This window comes from Triticum dicoccoides, chromosome 6B (assembly GCF_002162155.2).
Source record: "Triticum dicoccoides isolate Atlit2015 ecotype Zavitan chromosome 6B, WEW_v2.0, whole genome shotgun sequence".
NCBI classification, from domain to species: domain Eukaryota; kingdom Viridiplantae; phylum Streptophyta; class Magnoliopsida; order Poales; family Poaceae; genus Triticum; species Triticum dicoccoides.
In genome coordinates this window covers 637870707-637890315 of record NC_041391.1, presented here as the reverse complement: position 1 = coordinate 637890315, position 19609 = coordinate 637870707, and the positions used below count along the sequence as shown (strand labels likewise).

The window sequence follows — 19609 nt, the reverse complement described above, 5'->3', positions numbered from 1 at the left end:
AGGCACAAAGAACAATGTTCTCGTCACAAAACCATCGAAACGGTTCCAAGATACCCGCGTGATCCTAAAAAAAATTAGTGAAATTTGAGAAGAGGAAAGTCAAAACATCTACGTCAGGAGTCCTCACCAGAGCGATGAAGGGGGCTGAGGAGTAAAAAGAATTCCTAATCTCCGATATATATAATCCTAAGACTCAAAATAGTTTTCTTCTAGACTCAACAACGGCCAGCAATCAAGGGGGGCTCCTATGGTCGGTCGAGGCTCTGATTACCAACTTATCACGCCCAATATGCGACCCTATCCAAAAGGAACTCGAAGGTCCCACCAAGGATAGACCCGCATATTGAAACGCTTTTGCAAGGTGGATATCATTACATCAACATTACATAATAGATGGGGATACATACAAAAGGCATACAATGCCACATGAATACAACATCACAATACATAAGAGCATCATCCGACTACGGATGAAACACAAACAGAAGCTCAAACGACATCCACCCTGCTAGCCCAGGCTGCCGACCTGGAACCTATCCCCTGATCGAAGAAGCAGAAGAAGAACTCAACGCAAGCAAGCATCGCTCTCGCGTCATGATCATCGCATAACCTGTACCTGCAACTGTTGTTGTAGTAATCTGTGAGCCACGAGGACTCAGCAATCCCATTACCATGGGTATCAAGACTAGCAAAGCTTAAAGGGAAAGGAAGGGAAAAAGTGGTGAGGTTGCAGCAACGACTAAGCATATATGGTGGCTAACATACGCAAACAAGAGCGAGAAGAGAAACAACGGAGCGGTCGTGAATCTAGCAATGATCAAGAAGTGATCCTGAACTCCTACTTACGTCAAACATAACCCAAAACCGTGTTCACTTCCCGGACTCCACCGAGAAGAGACCATCACGGCTACACACGCGGTTGATGCGTTTAAATTCGGATCTGGTGTCAAGTTATCTACAACCGGACATTAACATATTCCCATCTGCCTATAACCGCAAGCACGACTTTCGAAAGATTATACCCTGCAGGGGTGTCCCAACTTAGCCCATGACAAGCTCTCGTGATCAATGAAGGAATAGACCTTCTCCCAGGAAGACCCGATCAGACTTGGAATCCCGGTTTACAAGACATTTCGACAATGGTAAAACAAGACCAGCAAAGCCGCCCGATGCGCCGACAATCCTGATAGGAGCTGCACATATCTCGTTCTCAGGGCAACACCGGATAAGTCAAGCTACGAGTAAAACCAGCCCTCGAGTTGCCCCGAGGTGGCCCCGCAGGCTGCTCAGTTCGGACCAACACTTAGACAATCACTGGCCCGGGGGGGCTAAAATAAAGATGACCCTTGGGTTGGCCGACCCAAGGGAAAGGGTAGGTGGTGGTGAGGCAAACGGTAAAACCAAGGTTGGGCCTTGCTGGAGGAGTTTTATTCAAAGTGAACTGTCAAGGGGGTCCCATAAATCACCCGACTGCGTAAGGAACGCAAAATCCGGGAACATAACACCGGTATGACGGAAACTAGGGCGGCAAGAGCGGAACAAAACACTAGGCAAAAGGCCAAGTCTTCCACCCTTTACCAAGTATATAGATGCATTAATAATATAAGAGATATTGTGATATCCCAACCAAAATCCTGTCCACCATGGAGAAATCTTCAACTTCACCTGCAACTAGCAACGCTATAAGAGGGGCTGAGCAAAAGCGGTAACATAGCCAAACAACGGTTTGCATAGGAAATGTGTCAAAGGTTAGAGGCTGACATGGCAATATGGGATGGCTTGAAGAACAAGTGATAGGTAGCGCAGCATAGCGATAGAACGAAACAACTAGCATAGCAATGATAGTAGTGAGATCCAGGGTAGCGGTCATCTTGCCTGAAATCCCGCTAGGAAGAAGAACGAGTCCATGAAGAAGACGAACGGGAGCAGTCGAACAAATCCTCACAATCGCAACATTACCGGAACTAAGAGGCAACACCGGAAAGAAACAAACAACATGGTAAATGCACAAGCATAAACATGGCATGATGCACAAACAAGTATGATGCATGTCCGGTTTAATAAGGCATGGCATGGCAAAGTGCAACAAACAATACTACAAGTTAAGTGGAGATCAATATGCAACGAGTTGCATATTGACAAAACACCACATTGACATATTTAGTTTAATCTCGTATAAGTTACTCAACAATATTAAATGTTGTTAAACATGGCAAGGGGTGAAGCATAATGAAACTACCTATCTAGGCAAGTTTAAATGAGGCCGGAAGTAACAAACAACAATTCCGAAAAATCCTCATGAGCAATATTCGAATTTGGTACTGTTCTGCTCTATACACAATTTTAATGTTGTTAAACAGGAAAATAAAGTGCACCATGTTAATCTAGGCATTTTTTCACCCCATTTACATATAAAGTTTATTTAAAATCGGAGCTACGGTTAATTAGTTATGAATTAAAGCATTTTAACATGGCATTATGCAAAATAAACACAAACAGCAAGTTAAACAGAGGCCATGGCGAGGCTTGACGGCAGCGGCGGGACGAGCGGGCTGCTCCTGCTCGCTGAAGAGGAAGCAGAGGCCATGGTGAGGCTTGACGGCGGCGGCGGGACGAGGGAAGCCGGCGGCGGGGCGAGGGATGGCCGGAGGAGGCCAGGGGAGGCCGGATCCGGGCGTCGGGGTTCCGTTCCCGGCGGCGGCGGCGGCAGGGAGCCTCGGGCGGCGACGAAGGCCATGGCGGCGGCGGCCTGCGAGGAGAAGAGAGAGACCGAGGTGAGCACAAGATGGGGAGGAGGAGAAGGTAGAGAGGAGGAGGCGGGGCTCCGGCCTGGGGGTCGCCGGCGGGGACGGCTGCACCACTCCGGCGAGGCTGCCGGCGGGCGGGACGGCAGGAGGCGTGCGGGAGGAGCTTGGAGCGGGGCGCTCCTACGCTGTGGGCGGCGGCGCGGGGTCGGGCCGACCCAGGCCTAGATGGGCTTGGCGGGCCTGGGACGGGCCTGGCGGCGCGGGGAGCGTGGGGAGAGGCGCGGGGCGACGCAGGGAGGCCGCGTGGAGGCCTCTGATTGGCCGTGGCGGTGGTGGAGGCGATGTGGCGGCCGTTGGTTGGCTGGGAAGTGGTGGCGGCGGCGCCAAGTGGCGGGAGGAGGCTGGGGGGCGCGGAAATGGAGGAGGGAGAGTGCTAGAGGTAGGTGGGGGGCTAGGGGCTGCCCAAAATGGACTAGGAGGTCCATATATAGCAGGGGGCTAGGGTTAGAGGAGGGTTAGGAGGGGTTTGGAGCCTCCGATCGAAATCCGACGGATCTGATCGCGAGGGGGGGTTGGCAGGCCTAGGTGGGCTGTGAAGAGAGGTTGGGCTGAATGGAGAGCAGAGAGAGAGAGGCCCGGCGGTAGTTTCGGAGACCGAAACATCTGACGATTAAACCGGCAACGGTGCCGCTACGGATGACGGTTGGGCTATCAAACGGACTCCGAATGCGATGAAACTTGGCAGACGGCCTGTCTACACTATAATAAGACCACACGACAAGTTGCAACCCATTCTGAGAGCATTTTTATGCCACTTATAAAATAATATTTCAGAGGTGCCGCGGGCGCGTGCAAGTGTGGTCGGGCTCAGAACAGACAACGGAGAGAACCGGGGAAACCCGAATGGATGCAAGTTTTATGAAAACATATGGATACGATGCACATGATGCTATGAGATGAGATGCATAACAAGAACAAAATGCAAAACAAACGACAAAAACCCAACCACGAAGGAAATATCATATAGCATCTCCGGAAAAGGCAAGAGTTGGAGTTATGAATATGAAAAGTTGTATCCTGGGCGTTACACTACCAAAGCAAACACGAAAAAAGACCTCCCGTTTAATGAGATTTGGTTTTTTCATGGAAGGGAGAAAAATCAAGTGTGGGTGGTGAAAGGTGATGCAGAAAAAAACAGACAAAAATAAACCGGGATACCAGGCTACCAATTCCCCCTTTAAGAGTAGAGATATTAGTCTTGTTAGCAACGAAATTTGTTGACTCCATTGGGTTTTTCTATATGGTTCAAGAGGTTATGAGTTCTCGACGGATTTGAGAGAGTGTGAGAGTTTTTGAAGGACACACCCCTCGCCTCGCTCCCCTTTTTCAAACACCCCCCTCCTCTCCCATTTTTAAAACACCCTCTTGCCTAGCCACGGGCTAACACCTACTCCTTTGGTAATGCTCCCTATCCCACCCTCTCCGCCTCCATGAGACCTCATGGTGGATCTCGATTTCGGGCCACCCTGCTCCCCCCACTGTTCCCTCCACCACCTCCCTCCACTGCTTGATCCTGGTCTGATTTGCTTGATCTCCCCTGCAGAGAGGATGTGAATGGAGGTGGGGATGTGCAACGGGGTAGAGAGGATGTGACTGGAGGCGAAGATGCAACGGGCAATGAGGATCCTCCATGGGATGATCTGATGGATCAAGGCGCTCTTGCAAAGAGCGTGTGCATGTTCGATCTACGTGAATGTTCGATATGAGCATGGAGGCCTATCAGCGGTTCAGCTCTCGGTGATCGAGTGAAGGGCAGACAAGTTCTACCGGCAGCTGCCTCTACTCATCGAGAGTGAGGCCACCCTGGTGGGGTGACAAAGGATGCAGCAGGGGTGGAAGTCGGCTACACTGGGATTGACAGTGTAGTGGGCTATGCTTGAAGCCGGTGTGGCAGATCCTATTCAGACAGCGAGATGGGAGTGCATCACAAGGATTCTATCACGCCAATTCAGGCCAGTTTAGTCTCTGCATCCATGTGAACTAATCTTGTAATTATCTATGACAGTGGTGTTTATGTAGTTTGCTCTATACATGTCACTGTAGTTCGCTCTATGCTTGAACTATTTATGTCAGTGTACCTTTGATGGCCAATGTATTCCAAGGTGACTTTGATCCCTCTTGTTCAAAATTGATCCATCATTTTTTATTCACAGTTGACCACACAAATGGTTTCAAACATAACCATTGTGAAATCCATCACCTTTGGTTTTAAACATAACACCATGCATCACTTAATACAATCCATTTGACCTCAATGCATACATCTAGCAAGGCCAGTGCCAAAATGCTAAAACTTCCTGGTAATTTTAAAACTTCATCATGTGGATCAAACATAACACATGCATCACTCAAACATACCATCGAGCATGCCAGTGCCAAAAATTTAAACTGCATACCAAGTTATCAGGATTCAAACTAAATCAAACATAACAGCATTCATCAACTACTCACAATCATTACTACTACATATCAAGTTCTCATGATTGTACAAAACATAGATAGTTCTCCAGGTACCATTGCTGACATAGATATTCATTAGGCACCACACATAGCAAAATGTGATTCAAACTGCATCACTACATCATTCATCACAAACTCGATTGATCCTCTTTAGCTTGCTCTTAGATCACCCCCACCATCTGAAACTAGGTCAGAAATGCCATACTCCAGCTTCTTCTCCTTGAACACGCCCTCTCTTTCTTCAAGTTTCTGATCACACCTTCTTGGGCAACCTAAATTGACTTCAGCTGGACAATAAGATTATTGAGCCTCTTATTCTCTTCGTCCATCTCAGCCCTGTCTTTATCAGCTTGTTCTTTCCTATTATGATCTCCATTCTCCCTACTTATCCTATGCAAGTTCATGTTTTCCACCCTCTGCTCTGTTTGGTCCATTATGTTACTGCCATCCTCATTAAGCTTGTCAAATTGCTCGTCTAGCTTCTTTTTCGCGCATGAAGATGGGAATTGATCTGCATATGATCAAGTTTGTCTTTAATTTCTTGTTTATTGGTCTACTCATACCTATCCCAGAGCCCTGCAGAGCCTTCTTGATTGAGTCAGGCCACTCCTGATGAATCCATTCCACAAGTTCACATTTTATACCTCTCTACATATTGCAATAAAAAACAAGTTAGCTCGTAACTCATCTATGCCATTAACTAAAAGTTATCTTTTTTGCTCTATCATACAAATAGATAACTTTGTTGTATTACTATAAATTGATTTAACACATTAAATACTCCCTCCGTCCGGAAATACTCGTCAAAAAAATCATAAAAATGAATGTATCTAGAACTAAAATACATCTAGATACATCCATTCCTTCGACGAGTATTTCCGGACGGAGGGAGTACTAATGATGAGCACATGAATAATCCTATTCTACATAGTGAGTGAGAAGCATGAGAAAATAAAATACTTGTATCGTATTTTATTTTATTTTATTTTATAAACAATGACCGTGCCCATGATAAAATTGACACCTTTATCCTAGTCGATATCGAAACAGTGAGTGGTTTATAGAGGAATACCTATGGGGTGGGCCCACAGATACATAATGGGCTAGCCAAGGATCCGGGCCCATCAAAGATACGGATCAAAAGGTAATGAGCCATGGGGTAACACATTATGCCCATTGAAGTTACAACCCAACATATCAAAAGCTAGGGGTTCTTCACCAACGAACTAAGTGTTTATAATCAGATCCTACACCCCGTGACGGACAAGTACCAATGGTGGTCATCACCAAGACGGGAGCAGTCGGTTGCCCTACAATCGGTTGCGCCCTAGGATACGTACCCATGATCTTCATGATGCCTTCAATGCTGCCGTTACTTAACGGTGACATTATCTACTACCCTATAAAAGGAAGAGAGGGGCAGATCCAAACAATCTTATCCATTCATCAGCAAAATTCAATGACCCTTAATCCTTCGGTGTTTAACGCTGAAAACCACGCATTAAGCCACTAACAAGCCATCGATCGATAACCCAGCCCCGCAGTTAATCACACGACTCTCGCCCCTACCCACACCTCCCTCTTCGCACGACTCTCGCCCCTGCGCGCACGACCTCCACCTCCTCCTCCAGCGCCGTTCGCCGCCCCGCAAACTCCGACAGCCGTTAACCGCCCTTCGCCGCGGGAGCAGCCGCTCGCCACTGCAGCCGCCACCCGCGGGAGAAGCCGCGGGAGCCGCTCGCCGCTCCCCGCGGGTCGCCCTTTGCCATGGTCGCCGCCGGAGCCGCCCCGCCCCTGGATCCGCTCGCCGTTGGTCCCCGCCGGAGCCGCCCCGCCCCTCCCCGGCGCTCCAACCCCAACTCCCCGACTCCCCATCCTCCCCGCTTCTCATCACCACCGCCGCACTCCCCGAAGCCCATCTCTCTCCAGCCTCCCTGCCCGCATGCAGCCCTCGCCCTCGGCACCGCACGGGCCAGGCCCTCTCTCCTCGGTTATGGCCACCATGGAGAACCTGACCCTAGGGCATACCCTCCTCCTCTGATGCGTAACACCCATCCCTGCCCCGGCGGTTGGGATCATGTCCGCCATCATGAGCAGCTGCTCCGCATCCGAGTGCACCGACTCAGAGGTAGAGGTTGGGCTGTAGTTCTTGGACGCCAAGGAAGAACGCAAGTTGTTGCCGCCGCCGAAGATGAAAACTGGTGGTAACTGGTAAGCCTCTGCAAGCCCCCACCTAGCCTCCCGCCTCTTAGTTCTTCTCCTTTTTTACTCTAGATGGATGATGTCTGATCTTGTTCACTTAGTCTCCAATGCTTGAGGAAGAAAAACAGTCACCTCTGACGTCGATCAGCAGAGCCCATGTCTTTTGCATGTAAAGAGACTCTGAGTTAGTGGTTTTCTATTTACTACATGCATACAGCCAAGAACGACTCTACTGAAAAGTATTAGAAATTATTTACAAATAGCTTTAAGCAAGAAATGCAACGAGATGATTACATTACAATGCTCTTTTCTCTCTTCGTTACTACAACCTTGATGATGCTTGGGTGATTCAACTGAATAGTTGATGGATTAAAATTCATATTACAATGTGGAAAATGTAGCAGTTTCAGATTACAAGATTCATGTTGCCGTTGTATATAAAGGGAGAATTAATGTAGTTGCTCTGTAGGAAGCATGTAGTTTCTCTGTAGGACTCCTGGTGTGCTGCTGGAATAAACTGGAGGTACATGTTCAGATTTGTTCTCTTTCAGGTGATGGAACTCTATCCTACGCGCATAGCAGTGATGAAACATAGCGTACTTTCACCCTTTTTTCCAGATCGAGATGGTGGAGGCAGCCAGTGTCGTGGCCGAGCGCTGGGGAGCTTGTCGGCGTTTTGATGGAGAAGGTCGGCCGCCTCCTCTCCCCACCAAGTCTCTTTGGCCCATAGATCGAGTTCATGGTTGATAAGGAAGGTGTGGTCGATTTCACCAGGCTGGGTCCGAAGGTCCCGAAGTCCTATGGCATGAACTGGCCACGGCGCATCCGGCTGGATGCACTTGCTCAACACCTTTCCATCTCTGTACAATCAGGTAGATATTTTCTCACGTGCCAAATATTATTTTTAGGTTGCCAAATAGTAGTCTAGGAACTATAGAAAGTGGATTGCTGAGTTTGCCAAGCATAATAGCACACCTATTATCAGATGACCTGAAGAGTATATCAAGCAAAGATGCTTTCAGATTTATGCATGCCTATATTAGGTTCCTACTTGTGTGAACATAACACTTTGCATCAGGCTTGTGAGCAACCGTAAGTTGTTTTGCATGTGATACTACTTGTGTGATTATTTTTACCTTCGGAAAATTTCCTTCTTATTATATATCATATGGAATTCTTCAACCAGAGGAGAGCAACTCAATGAGTTTGCATACATTCAGTCATCTATGTTGATGCAACTCAACTAACAAAGAGTATTTAAGAAAAGACTGCAGTTTGTAAAGCCAGTGGACAAATTAGTTCTGCACAGTCCGGCATTAGCGGCGTGCATGCAGTAATTCATCAATGTTGGGGGTCAGTGCTATGAACATCAAGCTTCACCTCTACCAGTGGCATTAATTTGTTGTTTTTGTTTTATATCAAATAATTTACCATTCTTCAGTTTTGCATATCATATTTTGGTTCTGAATTTGTATTTGGATATTTCTGCAACCTTATTTCTAACATGCCTTCAACTACTGTTTATCGCACAAAAAGTCGAAAAATGTGGAATGGAGAACTATTACGGGTAATACGCATTGTTTTCTCATGCAGACTACAAATTCTCTGTAATTCACGTGGTTTTGGAATTTGTTTAATGTGCAAAATATGTACAAGGCTTGTGAGCGGCCATTTTTAGCCAAGTACTTGTATAAGTTCTCTTGTAACTTAGCTATCAGCCTATTACGAAAGGCTTTGAGGATTCTTAATCTAAACTAAATTTTTATACATGTAGTATTCTTCTGTTATGATTTAATCTTGCACCACGTTAGTCTTGCATCACGTTAGACCCTGGGGTTGTACTTGCTGCAAATGTTGTAGGAACTCAACGGTTGTACTTGCTGAAAATTTCAATTGATCAACATGGGAGTAGTGGTCTCATGATCTAAGACTAAGAGTAGATTTATTTATTCTGTTCTAATATGTTTAAGAGGGGGATGAGAAAGTTTCTGCTTAGGTTTGCGTTGCAAGTGAAAGCTTAGTTTAGTAGCAAGGTTATAACGTGCGTTGCACGTGCAAACTTACTAGTCTAGATAAATACTACAGTTACCGGTAGTAAACACTATTATTAAAATGGACATGGGTATGAGGTCTACTTTCACAACTTCATGTTTCTTATATTTATGCTCGGGATCTTAATGATATTAATTTATGCTCTGAAAGGCAACCGTTATGATGTGCTTCTGATGTGAGGATGTGGGGATATATTTGAAGTATGTTTTGACCGATTTGTGACCTGTCCAAAAAAACAAGCATTGGCAGAGCCCTGCAATACTTAGCTCCTTAGTCTTGCCATGATTGACATGTTTCGTGCCAATTTTACCAAAATGGGTTGCACCGTATGGTGCTACACATGTTCAAAAAATTGTTATGGCTCGTAATGTGTACAGAATTTCCGAACGCAGCCACCGCCTCCTCTTCAAGAAAAAAGCTTAGGGTTCTTATGCCTTCCATTGATGGTCGTAGGACTTTGGAGGCACGGTGGACCCCCAGCCATAGCCGGCCTCTTACTCTTTTTTAGGTGTTTTCTGAGCTCATTTAGGATTTGCATCCTGCTTAGGAAGACGAGGCGATGACGCCTCCCTAAAGATGGAATAAGGTTCTCCTCGTCTAGCCCTCATTCTGGCGATGCGTTTAACGTTGTCGGAGGGCGTGTTGAGAGTCTTCGGCGGATCTCGCGGGATTCGGTCGGTGCTTGTCTTCGATGGATCTGCTTAGATCCAATCTTTGTGTGTCTTCATTCGTGTGTCTATAGGTTGTATCCTTTTGATCTATACTTCTCGTCATCAGCGACTACTGCTGTTCTAATGCCCTAGCCCCGTGTGGTCTTAGCATGATGACTTCCCCAACTGCCTACTTCAACAAGTTTGGCCCGGTTCAAGTGAGGGAGGGGCGATGACGGCGGCACGCCTTCGACTCGCTCTAGTGCTCGTAGTCGTCGCTAGGTGGTTTACAAACATGGATGTGATTTTTTACTACCATGGCAGGTGATGAATGGATCGAAAGTTTTCTTAGAAAAAAGATGTGTACATAATTTCACGCAGGCGCAGCGTGAGCATTGTCACGTCGGAGGCAAAGGAGAAGAAGCGAAGCAATGGAGAAACGGCAAACGGGATAAAGATAAGCGATATGGATATATGGTGAATCATCTGGCATGCGTGCGCAAGCGGCGGCGGCCACGAAACGAACTGGTAGGATATACACAAGCACAGGACGCGGAGAAACGAACGACGAACGCAAAAGGTACTACGGTGGGTGCGTGGATGACTGTGCGCTGGAAGCGGCTCATTGGCCGAGTGGTGGACTCGTCCAGAGCTCCGTCCGACGCACATAGCAGCAGCGTCTTGGATAACCCGGAGTAGTGCTAGTGCACAACTTTCCGATTTTCTGTTTGATCATTGATGGGGCTTGGATTTGCTTCCGACGGCACAACCGTCTCCCGTTGGCCACGGCAGCCGGGCTGGCCGTCCACGCCGAAAGCATTCCAGACCAGCCAACACTTCTTCCCATCTCTTCTCAAAAAAAAAAAATCACTTCTTCCCATCTCTAGCTTGTTTGTAGCCATTGCTGTAAAGCGCCTCTGGCTTGTGGCTCTCTCAACTTTGTTCAATGAATCCAATATTTGATACTGGAGCCCCAATGCTTGAAACTACATACAGAATTCCACGGCAAAGATACAGTACACATCATCAGGCAGCCCATGAGGACCGGCCGATCAGTCCGGAGTTCAACTAGAGAAAAGCTCGAGAAGGGAGCTTCCTGATCTACAGCACTTGCTTGGTTTACAGATACAGAGTACCGAGTGAAGTACTCCATATCATCAGCTACAAGAGTGGGCTTTGCTCCAAAACTTTGATTCATCAGACCGCGCTAAGCTCTCTTCTTCTAATTACTCCTGCTATCTCCAGCTGCAACGGCGGACATTTGCAGTCTAACTTCAGTTTGTCTGCCGGCTGACTTGAGCTGCAAAGGTTCTGAAGATACATGAGTAATATTAGTTCAAGTTTTATTACTAGACCACTACAAGGCTGTTACTAACCATACAAAATTTTGCAAGCATCACACTATACACATGAACAATTTAATTATATGTGACAGAGAATTCGCACTCAAAACTATTTGCATGGACAATGTAGTTATATATTTATATGTAACAGAGAATGGGCCCTCAAACTATAATATGGAATCTATTTTTAAACAAAAATATATAATTTGTTCCCTGTTTCAAACTTTGGCAAACACACGGTAGCCAACTGGTTATGCCACATACACCTACACACCATATCAGTCAGCACCGCAATGGGACCATCCAAATCACTCCTAGGGACCATAGGTGCATGGAATTACGCGTTGCAAGGAAAAACGAACGGTTTAAGAATTTGGACCAAATTCCAAATCTACACTCAGCCAATAGTCAAGGGACTGTCAGACATGACGAGATATTCAAGTCTAGTTCAAAAAGCAAAGTGCCATATTGCTTCAGAAAGGGAGATCAAGCTTATGAAGATTCGTTGTTATCAAAATAGGGCAAGCCATGTCTTTAGCAAATTTTGCTCCAACGTACTGCATGCTGATAAGCTGTAGTCCAATTGAAAATTCCAGTTTGGACCATCCCTCTGGAAACCCTATTTGATGAAATGAATCTCTTTCCAGCAAAAAAATGGGGGGCTAATATTAACTTTTCCAAATATGTACGCGTTTAACAGAGATCCAGATAAGTATGGCAAGCAAAGTAACTCACCAAAAAAAGTTTCTACAATCATTGTAGATACCAACCATATCACAACTAGCAAGCATGATAGGTGAAACAGCAGCTGAAAGGCTTGCTAGTCCTTCTCAAGGATGCCTTCTTGGTTGCCCTCACAGCACACTGATCTTCACTGACAGCACACTGATCCTCACTGACAGAAACTGTAGTGCGCATGCCTTGTGCTTTCTTTTGAGCAGAACGTAGTTTGCCCAAAATTCTATCCATCGATGATGACCTCTTCTTTTCAAGCTTCATCTGTAATACAAAGGGCAGAACATGTAAGTCTGTAGCCAAAGCATAGAAACATTAGAAATAATGCAAACATGGCTGATTGTGTACAACCAGAAACAATACCTCCAACTTCCGAATTGCTGCCTCTGCTTTTGCTTTCTGCAGATTTTCCCAAGCAGTGATCTTTGCTTCCTCTCTCTTGCACCTTGACAAAAAATACTAGGTATCAGAAACACGACATATGTCATAATTTGTGTCCTTAACTAGAAGTTAATGTTCAATAGTAACTGAGGACGTCAAAACATTATTATCTTGTGTACAGTTGGAAAAACAGGACCATCACTTAGACTGCATAGCAAACAACTAAAAGTATGATTTCTATGAATCATAGAAATCTAGGATTCACACACTGTAAGCGCATATCTAGTCCATAAATCAATTGCACCCCATTGGTGCCGATTTCTCCTTTTCATTATTTGCCAGTTGCTACCTTACTAATTAGAGAAAAATAACCTTTCACAATCTATGTCCTCCTATTCTAAAGATGGGAACCCTCTGGAATTTACTTACCAGAAGGGAACCTGTAATAAGTGATCTTATGACATCATAAAACACCTTCAAGCACTGAATTAAATTTGTAACCTGATATGTACCAGTTTGATGAAGAAAGAAACTGGGTAAATTGCAATAAGGTAACTTTTGGAGTGTGTCATTTCAGTCGCAGTATTTGCATGTTACTCCAGCTAAATTTGCAACTTCAATTCTGGAAGTTCGTCCAACCCACAGTTGACTGTCGATTGCTTATTCAGTTAGCCCACTAAGAACATGTCACAAGTAGCATATCAGGAGGCCGCATAGTAGCTAGATCTATACTCGGTTTGCAACGGCTACCATATTTAGCTCATTACCCTTCCTACACATATGCATTCTGTACACTGTCAGGCATACAGCCAGATTAGCTTGGCACTGTAGGATGACCTTTTCATTAATCACAACAAACATTTCCAGAAAAGCAAGTCATCTGTGGAACTCTTGCTGGGAACTCTGACAGCAGGATGGGTATAAGTTTAACAGTTATAACACTACAGTGAAAGCACTCTCTTCTCTGCGCATGCCTTCGTGCTAATCCAAATCAGTTTACTTGTAAACAAAATGGCAAACATGAAGTAAGAACTTACTTTGATATGCATCTTTCTCTTTCTTTTTCATCAAAAGATGGAGCCCGGGCCTCTGTAGTCTTCTTCCTCCATTCAACAATATTTGTTGATCGCTTATCAGAGCCTCGTGTTACATGTCGCTTGGACCACCGGGTAACAGTTACTTGATCATCTACCTGCACATCCCTAACTTCAACCTTAGGTGTATGACTATTTGATTCTCTAATAGCATGTCCTGACGGCAAGCTGGAGCAGGAATGCCTCGCTTTTGGGGAGGACGATATTATACTGTCATCAGGACTCATTTGTGTGGCAACATCTTTCTTTATGATTGGACTGGAAATCACAGGAGTTGCTCCTTGTTGGCCTTGTAAGACATCATCTGTGTACAGGGTATAAGATAGTAAGGCTGATTTCTCTCAACGTTGAAGATCATTTGAGCATTACAGGTTAAAATAAACTCGAAACTAGTTTATTTGAGCAGGAAAAGTAGATAACTATGGCACACGATAGCGTTGTTTTAGGTTTCTAAACTACTGCTATTCGTCTGATTTTTTTAAGGGGCAAATAACAGACTTCTTGCACCCTACCATTCATATATATGATTGTGGGAAAGCCTTTTTGAATGTCCAAACTATGTAAACCAAAAGTGATGTATGATTTGAGGTACACGACGATTGCAGGGTTGAAATGTAGAATCTGCTAATTGTTCAACTTCAATGTATTGGCATGTGTAGGAGTTCTATCTTATGATCGAATCCGTACGTTATATGAGTATCTTCTCTTGTTGCATCTAATCAGGCAGATAAATGTGAAGTAGCAAAAATGTGTTTGATACTGATGAGAAGAAACTAGCTCAAACCTTGTGCAGCTTCCTCTGAGATATGAGCAAAGGCAGATGCCTCCATAAGTGTTTCTGTCCACGCGTGTGTACTTGCTGATCTCCATATATACGGTTCCTTCTCAGCCGAATACGACCTACTGCTTCCATCATCCCCACTTCTGGCTCTTCCACTGCTGAAGTCACCGTTGCGCGCGTGCCCTGGCATGAGAACCCCGGCAGAGAAAGGCGAATGAGCCGCAAAATTAGCGGCCGCCAGAACACCATCGAAGCAGGGAATCATCGGCGAAACAGATGCATAAGCTCCTGGAACACCAGCAGGGTGACCAAGCGGCCCACTCTTGGACTTTGGCCGTCTATGATGCGGCGCCGGTGCCGACATCCTCCCCATCCCATCACAGGAAACCGGGCTCAGGATCCACTTCTCGGCGTCCTCCCATTTCGACGGCAGCTTCCTCCCATTGTTGAAAGGGAGCACGACCCCGCTGCCCCCATACCTCCTGTTGGCGCCTGCCCCCAGCGGCACCCGCTCCGAGCTCCAGCCCTTGGGGTACTGCATGTTGCCAGCGCAATGCCGGTTGTAGTTGGGCGTCCCGGGGCTCGGAAACGTGCCTGATCTGCTTCTGGACGACGCGGTCGAGCTCTTGCTCATCCCTCCCACGGCAGCCCCGAGCAAGCACCTCGGCGAGAGCACGAGCAGCTCGATCCCCCCGAACGCGTCGCCGTTGCCGAGCTCATGCGCGGGCGCCGGCGGCCGCGCCTCCGCCCTGCGCTGCAGCTGCTTCTGGCACTCTGCTGAACAGCCAACAAACAGTAAGCAATCACTTCACTTCACTCGACACCAAAGGCATCATGTAGAGCGGGAGGGGAGTGGATTACCTTTCAGCGAGTGGGAGAAGGAGTCGCCGGCCGCCGCCTCCTCCAAGCCCGCCGCGTCGTAGCCTCCCTCGTCCTCGTCGTCGTCGCCGTCCTCGCCTGCGCGCGTGTGAAAGGGGTTAGCTGCCGCGACGGCAGGAGGAGACAAAATGCGGAGCGTGCTGGGCACTGGGATCGCTTGACCCACCTCTGGGAGCTGTGGCGCGCGAGGCGTGGCTGCCGCCGCGGGGGTGGAGGAGGCCCGGATCTGGATCGGCTGCACCGCGTGGCCCCACCGGCGGCTGCAAAAGGAGCCAAACAAAGGGAGCGTCCCTCTCAGCAAACCGAAATCCGGGACGGAGCACCGACCCACCGAGCAAGCTCGGGCAGGGCACGGCACAGTCACCGCCAAACAGCGAACGGGAAAAAAGGCGACGCAACGGAACAAAAGAGCCAGCAATGATAGAAAAGCGACGACGCAGGCCGTGGCCACGCACGCGGTAGCCCCGTTCGAATTTCTTTTGGCCTTATCCCTTGCTTACGCGGAGTGTTTCGACTTTCGAAGTTCGACTGCCCTCGGCGGCGCGCATGTGCGGCGACGTGCTCTGGATTGGATCTATTGACTCGCAGCAGTAAAATAATCCGGCGAGCGGCCGGCCTGAGACGTCAATGTGGACGCAATGAGGAAGAGGGATAGATAGGGGGGAGAGGGTTTTTACCGCGGGTGGCGTTGGCGGTGCGGGGCGCCTTCGGCGCGGCGGCGGCTTCTTCCGCCGGGAGGACGGAGGGTGGCGGCGCTCGGGCGCTGGGTCGGCGGCTGCGGCGGGGAACCCTAGCCCGGGCGCGGCGCGTGGCATGGTCGGCCGCGCGGCCGCATTCCCCGAGGACGGCGCCAGTGCGGGGGCAGTTGAGTGGAGCGGGGCGGGGTGCGCGGGGCTTCCCTCTCTCTCCGCGGATTAAAAATGGCGCGTGGGTGGGAGGCAGGAAGATGATGCTCTACTACTTCCTCCACATTCCTTCCTCGGTGGGTCTTGTACTTTTGTTCTCGGGCCGGGCCCGGGCCGGCCGTGCGAGCGCCCGACGAGATGCGCACGGGCCGGCCGCCGTGGGTGCTCCTCCTCCTGCGCCGACGGAGAGAGTACGGCGAAAACTTCCCGCCGTCACGTTTCACATTCGATTTTGTTTTTTCAGTGCACTGCTCCTTGCTACACAGTACACACCGACGCGACGCTCATGGGCCCCACCCGCCTCGCCCTCGCTGCAGCGGCAGCGGGCCTGGCCCGGCTGACGGACGGACGGACGAACTCGTGGGTGGGCTACGCGCCGTCCGGTGTCAGCCTGAGCCTGCTCGCGCGGGGCCCGGCGGCGTCGGAGCAGCTTTGACTTGGCGCGAATCTTTCCTGACCGATCGACTGTTCATACTAGTACTACCGCGTTGCGTTTACACCCAACCCAACCTCCTCTCTCACGCACGTGGTAGGCGGCCCCGCGCGTCAGCGGAATGTCACGTGAGGTGGTGGTCCGGGGGCAGCTGCACGGCCGCACACGGGACACCGGACACGGCACAGCGCAAGGAATGGCCCAGGGGGGCTAAGCGATAAAACTAGACTGTTGTCTCGTTGGAACTGCCAGTGCACTGCCATTGCCGTGGCCATGCTCGCCAGCCAGGTGCGGCAGCCGCGTGCTGTGTCCTGTGTACTGATGGCTGCCACTGCCGCGCTGCCGCTGGCCAACCATCATCTTTGTTTTTCAGTGACTGCTTTTCATGGTAAACTCACTCGCTCACTCTCCTCCTCCTTTTTTTTACTACAAAAACTTTCGGCGATAGGCCATAGGGTTGAATTAGCATGTCTGATCTACTGGTATAACAACACTTTTAGCCTGCTTGCTCCTGTAATTTGCATGCTTTGTGCTAGCAGATGTCAGGTTAAAGCTCACGGTCTAGGGAAATGTGGCATTATTGAACTCGTGTTCCCTGCGGCGCGTTGGGCGGCGGCGCTTTTAAGGTCGGTCGGGGTCACGTAGCAGTGCGGCGACCATCAATGGTGGACTCACTAGCGTCGCCGGTGGCGAACTAGCCAGCAGTGCGCGCGCGCGCGACGGACGCAATCAAAGCCATGGCAGGCTCGTTCCTTTCTCCCTGTACCGACCGTGTCTGATGATGATCACCCGTCGGCTCGCTCGTCCTGGCTTCAGTGGCTTGCACCGGTGCCCTTTTCGTGTCGCAGCAAATGCTGCGGTGCCGCACCGGTCACGGCTGGCTGGTGTGGTGTGATGTGATGCGACAGCATGAGCAGACATTGATGGACTAATAATTGTACCTGAACCCATCATGTTTTGTGTGTGTGTGTGTGTTTTGTTTTGTTCTAGTACTAATGGATTTGTGGATGGTGATTAAATATAGACGGCCCAAATCTGTGATCGCATCACTGAATGGATTAGTAAAAGGTTGTAACGGTCATCTGATTTTTGTACATGTACTCTTTGGTACTTGTACGTATTATTATAATAGTACTTCCTCCGTTTCGAAATATTTGTCTTTCTAGAGATATCAACAAGTGACTACGTACGGAGCAAAATGAGTGAATCTATACTCTAAAATATGTCTCATACATTCGTATGTTGTGTCCATTTGAAATGACTACAAAGACAAATATTTGAGAACGGAGGGGGGCACCGCACACGGCTAAGAGATCAATGATCAATTGTTGTTGTGCCTAGAGGTGCCCCCTTGCCCCCGTATATAAAGGATCAAGGGGGAGGGGGCGGCCGGCCAAGAGGAGGCGCGCCAAGGAGGAGTCCTACTCCCACCGGGAGTAGGATTCCCCCCCTTCCAAGTAGTAGGAGTAGGAGTCAAGGAAAGGGGGAAGAGAAGAGAAGGAAGGAGGGGGCGCAGCCCCTCCCCCTAGTCCAATTCGGACTAGGCCTTGGGGGGCGCCCACCTCTCCTCTCTCTTTCCCCTAAAGCCCAATAAGGCCCATATACTCCCTGGCGAATTCCCGTAACTCTCCGGTACTCTGAAAAATACACGAATCACTCGGAACCTTTCCGAACTCCGAATGTAGTCGTCCAATATATCGATCTTTATGTCTCGACCATTTTGAGATCCTCGTCATGTCCCCGATCTCATCTGGGACTCCGAACTCCTTCGGTACATCAAAACTCATAAACTCATAATATAACTGTCATCGAAACCTTAAGCGTGCGGACCCTACGGGTTCGAGAACAATGTAGACATGACCGAAACACGTTTCCGGTCAATAACCAATAGCAGAACCTGGATGCTCATATTGGCTCCCACATATTCTACGAAGATCTTTATCGGTCAAACCGCATAACAACATACGTTGTTCCCTTTGTCATCGGTATGTTACTTGCCCGAGATTCGATCGTCGGTATCTCAATACCTAGTTCAATCTCGTTACCGGCAAGTCTCTTTACTCGTTATGCAATGCATCATCTCGTGACTAACTCATTAGTCACATTGCTTGCAAGGCTTATAGTGATGTGCATTACCGAGTGGGCCCAGAGATACCTCTCCGACAATCGGAGTGACAAATCCTAATCTTGAAATACGCCAACCCAACAAGTACCTTCGGAGACACCTGTAGAGCACCTTTATAATCACCTAGTTACGTTGTGACATTTGGTAGTACACAAAGTGTTCCTCCGGTAAACGTGAGTTGCATAATCTCATAGTCACAGGAACATGTATAAGTCATGAAGAAAGCAGTAGCAACATACTAAACGAACAAGTGCTAAGCTAACGGAATGGGTCAAGTCAATCACATCATTCTCTCAATGATGTGATCCTGTTAATCAAATGACAACTCTTTTGTCCATGGCTAGGAAACATAACCATCTTTGATAAACGAGCTAGTCAAGTAGAGGCATACTAGTGACACTCAGTTTGTCTATGTATTCACACATGTATCATGTTTCCGGTTAATACAATTCTAGCATGAATAATAAACATTTATCATGATATAAGGAAATAAATAATAACTTTATTATTGCCTTTAGGGCATATTTCCTTCAAAGCCCCCCCCCCCGCCTCCCCGGTTGATGTGATCATCCTCTCCTTGCTAAAGAAAAGGAAGAGCACTTGTCCTCCTTCGGGTGCGTCAGTAGGGACGCGTTTGATTGCTCATATTTGGGCCAACCAGGCCCGTGCGGGACCAAAATTTGTTTGGTTGCCTGGGCTGCACCCACGTCTCAGTCCGCACGAAACTTAGAGCAGTCACGGGCCAGCCCCGCGAGCTACTGT

The 19609-nt window shown here is 48.1% G+C and overlaps 1 protein-coding gene across 2 annotated transcripts; it reads right to left on the bottom strand.

Annotated features, from left to right (window-relative positions):
- Positions 1-11076: 11076 nt before the first annotated feature.
- Positions 11077-16214, bottom strand: LOC119322930 (proline-rich protein 12-like). Of its 2 annotated transcripts, none has more exons than XM_037596469.1 (8): positions 16062-16214; positions 15551-15644; positions 15367-15462; positions 14509-15282; positions 13668-14028; positions 12613-12694; positions 12250-12513; positions 11077-11482 (listed from the first exon to the last, which is right to left on the bottom strand). In XM_037596469.1, exons 1-7 carry the CDS (start codon positions 16197-16199, stop codon positions 12295-12297), a joined length of 1764 nt encoding a protein of 587 aa, XP_037452366.1. In that variant the 5' UTR covers positions 16200-16214; the 3' UTR covers positions 11077-11482; positions 12250-12294. The 2 variants fall into 2 exon arrangements, with proteins under 2 accessions (XP_037452366.1, XP_037452367.1); XM_037596470.1 differs by having other exon boundaries at positions 14509-15279.
- Positions 16215-19609: the final 3395 nt, after the last annotated feature.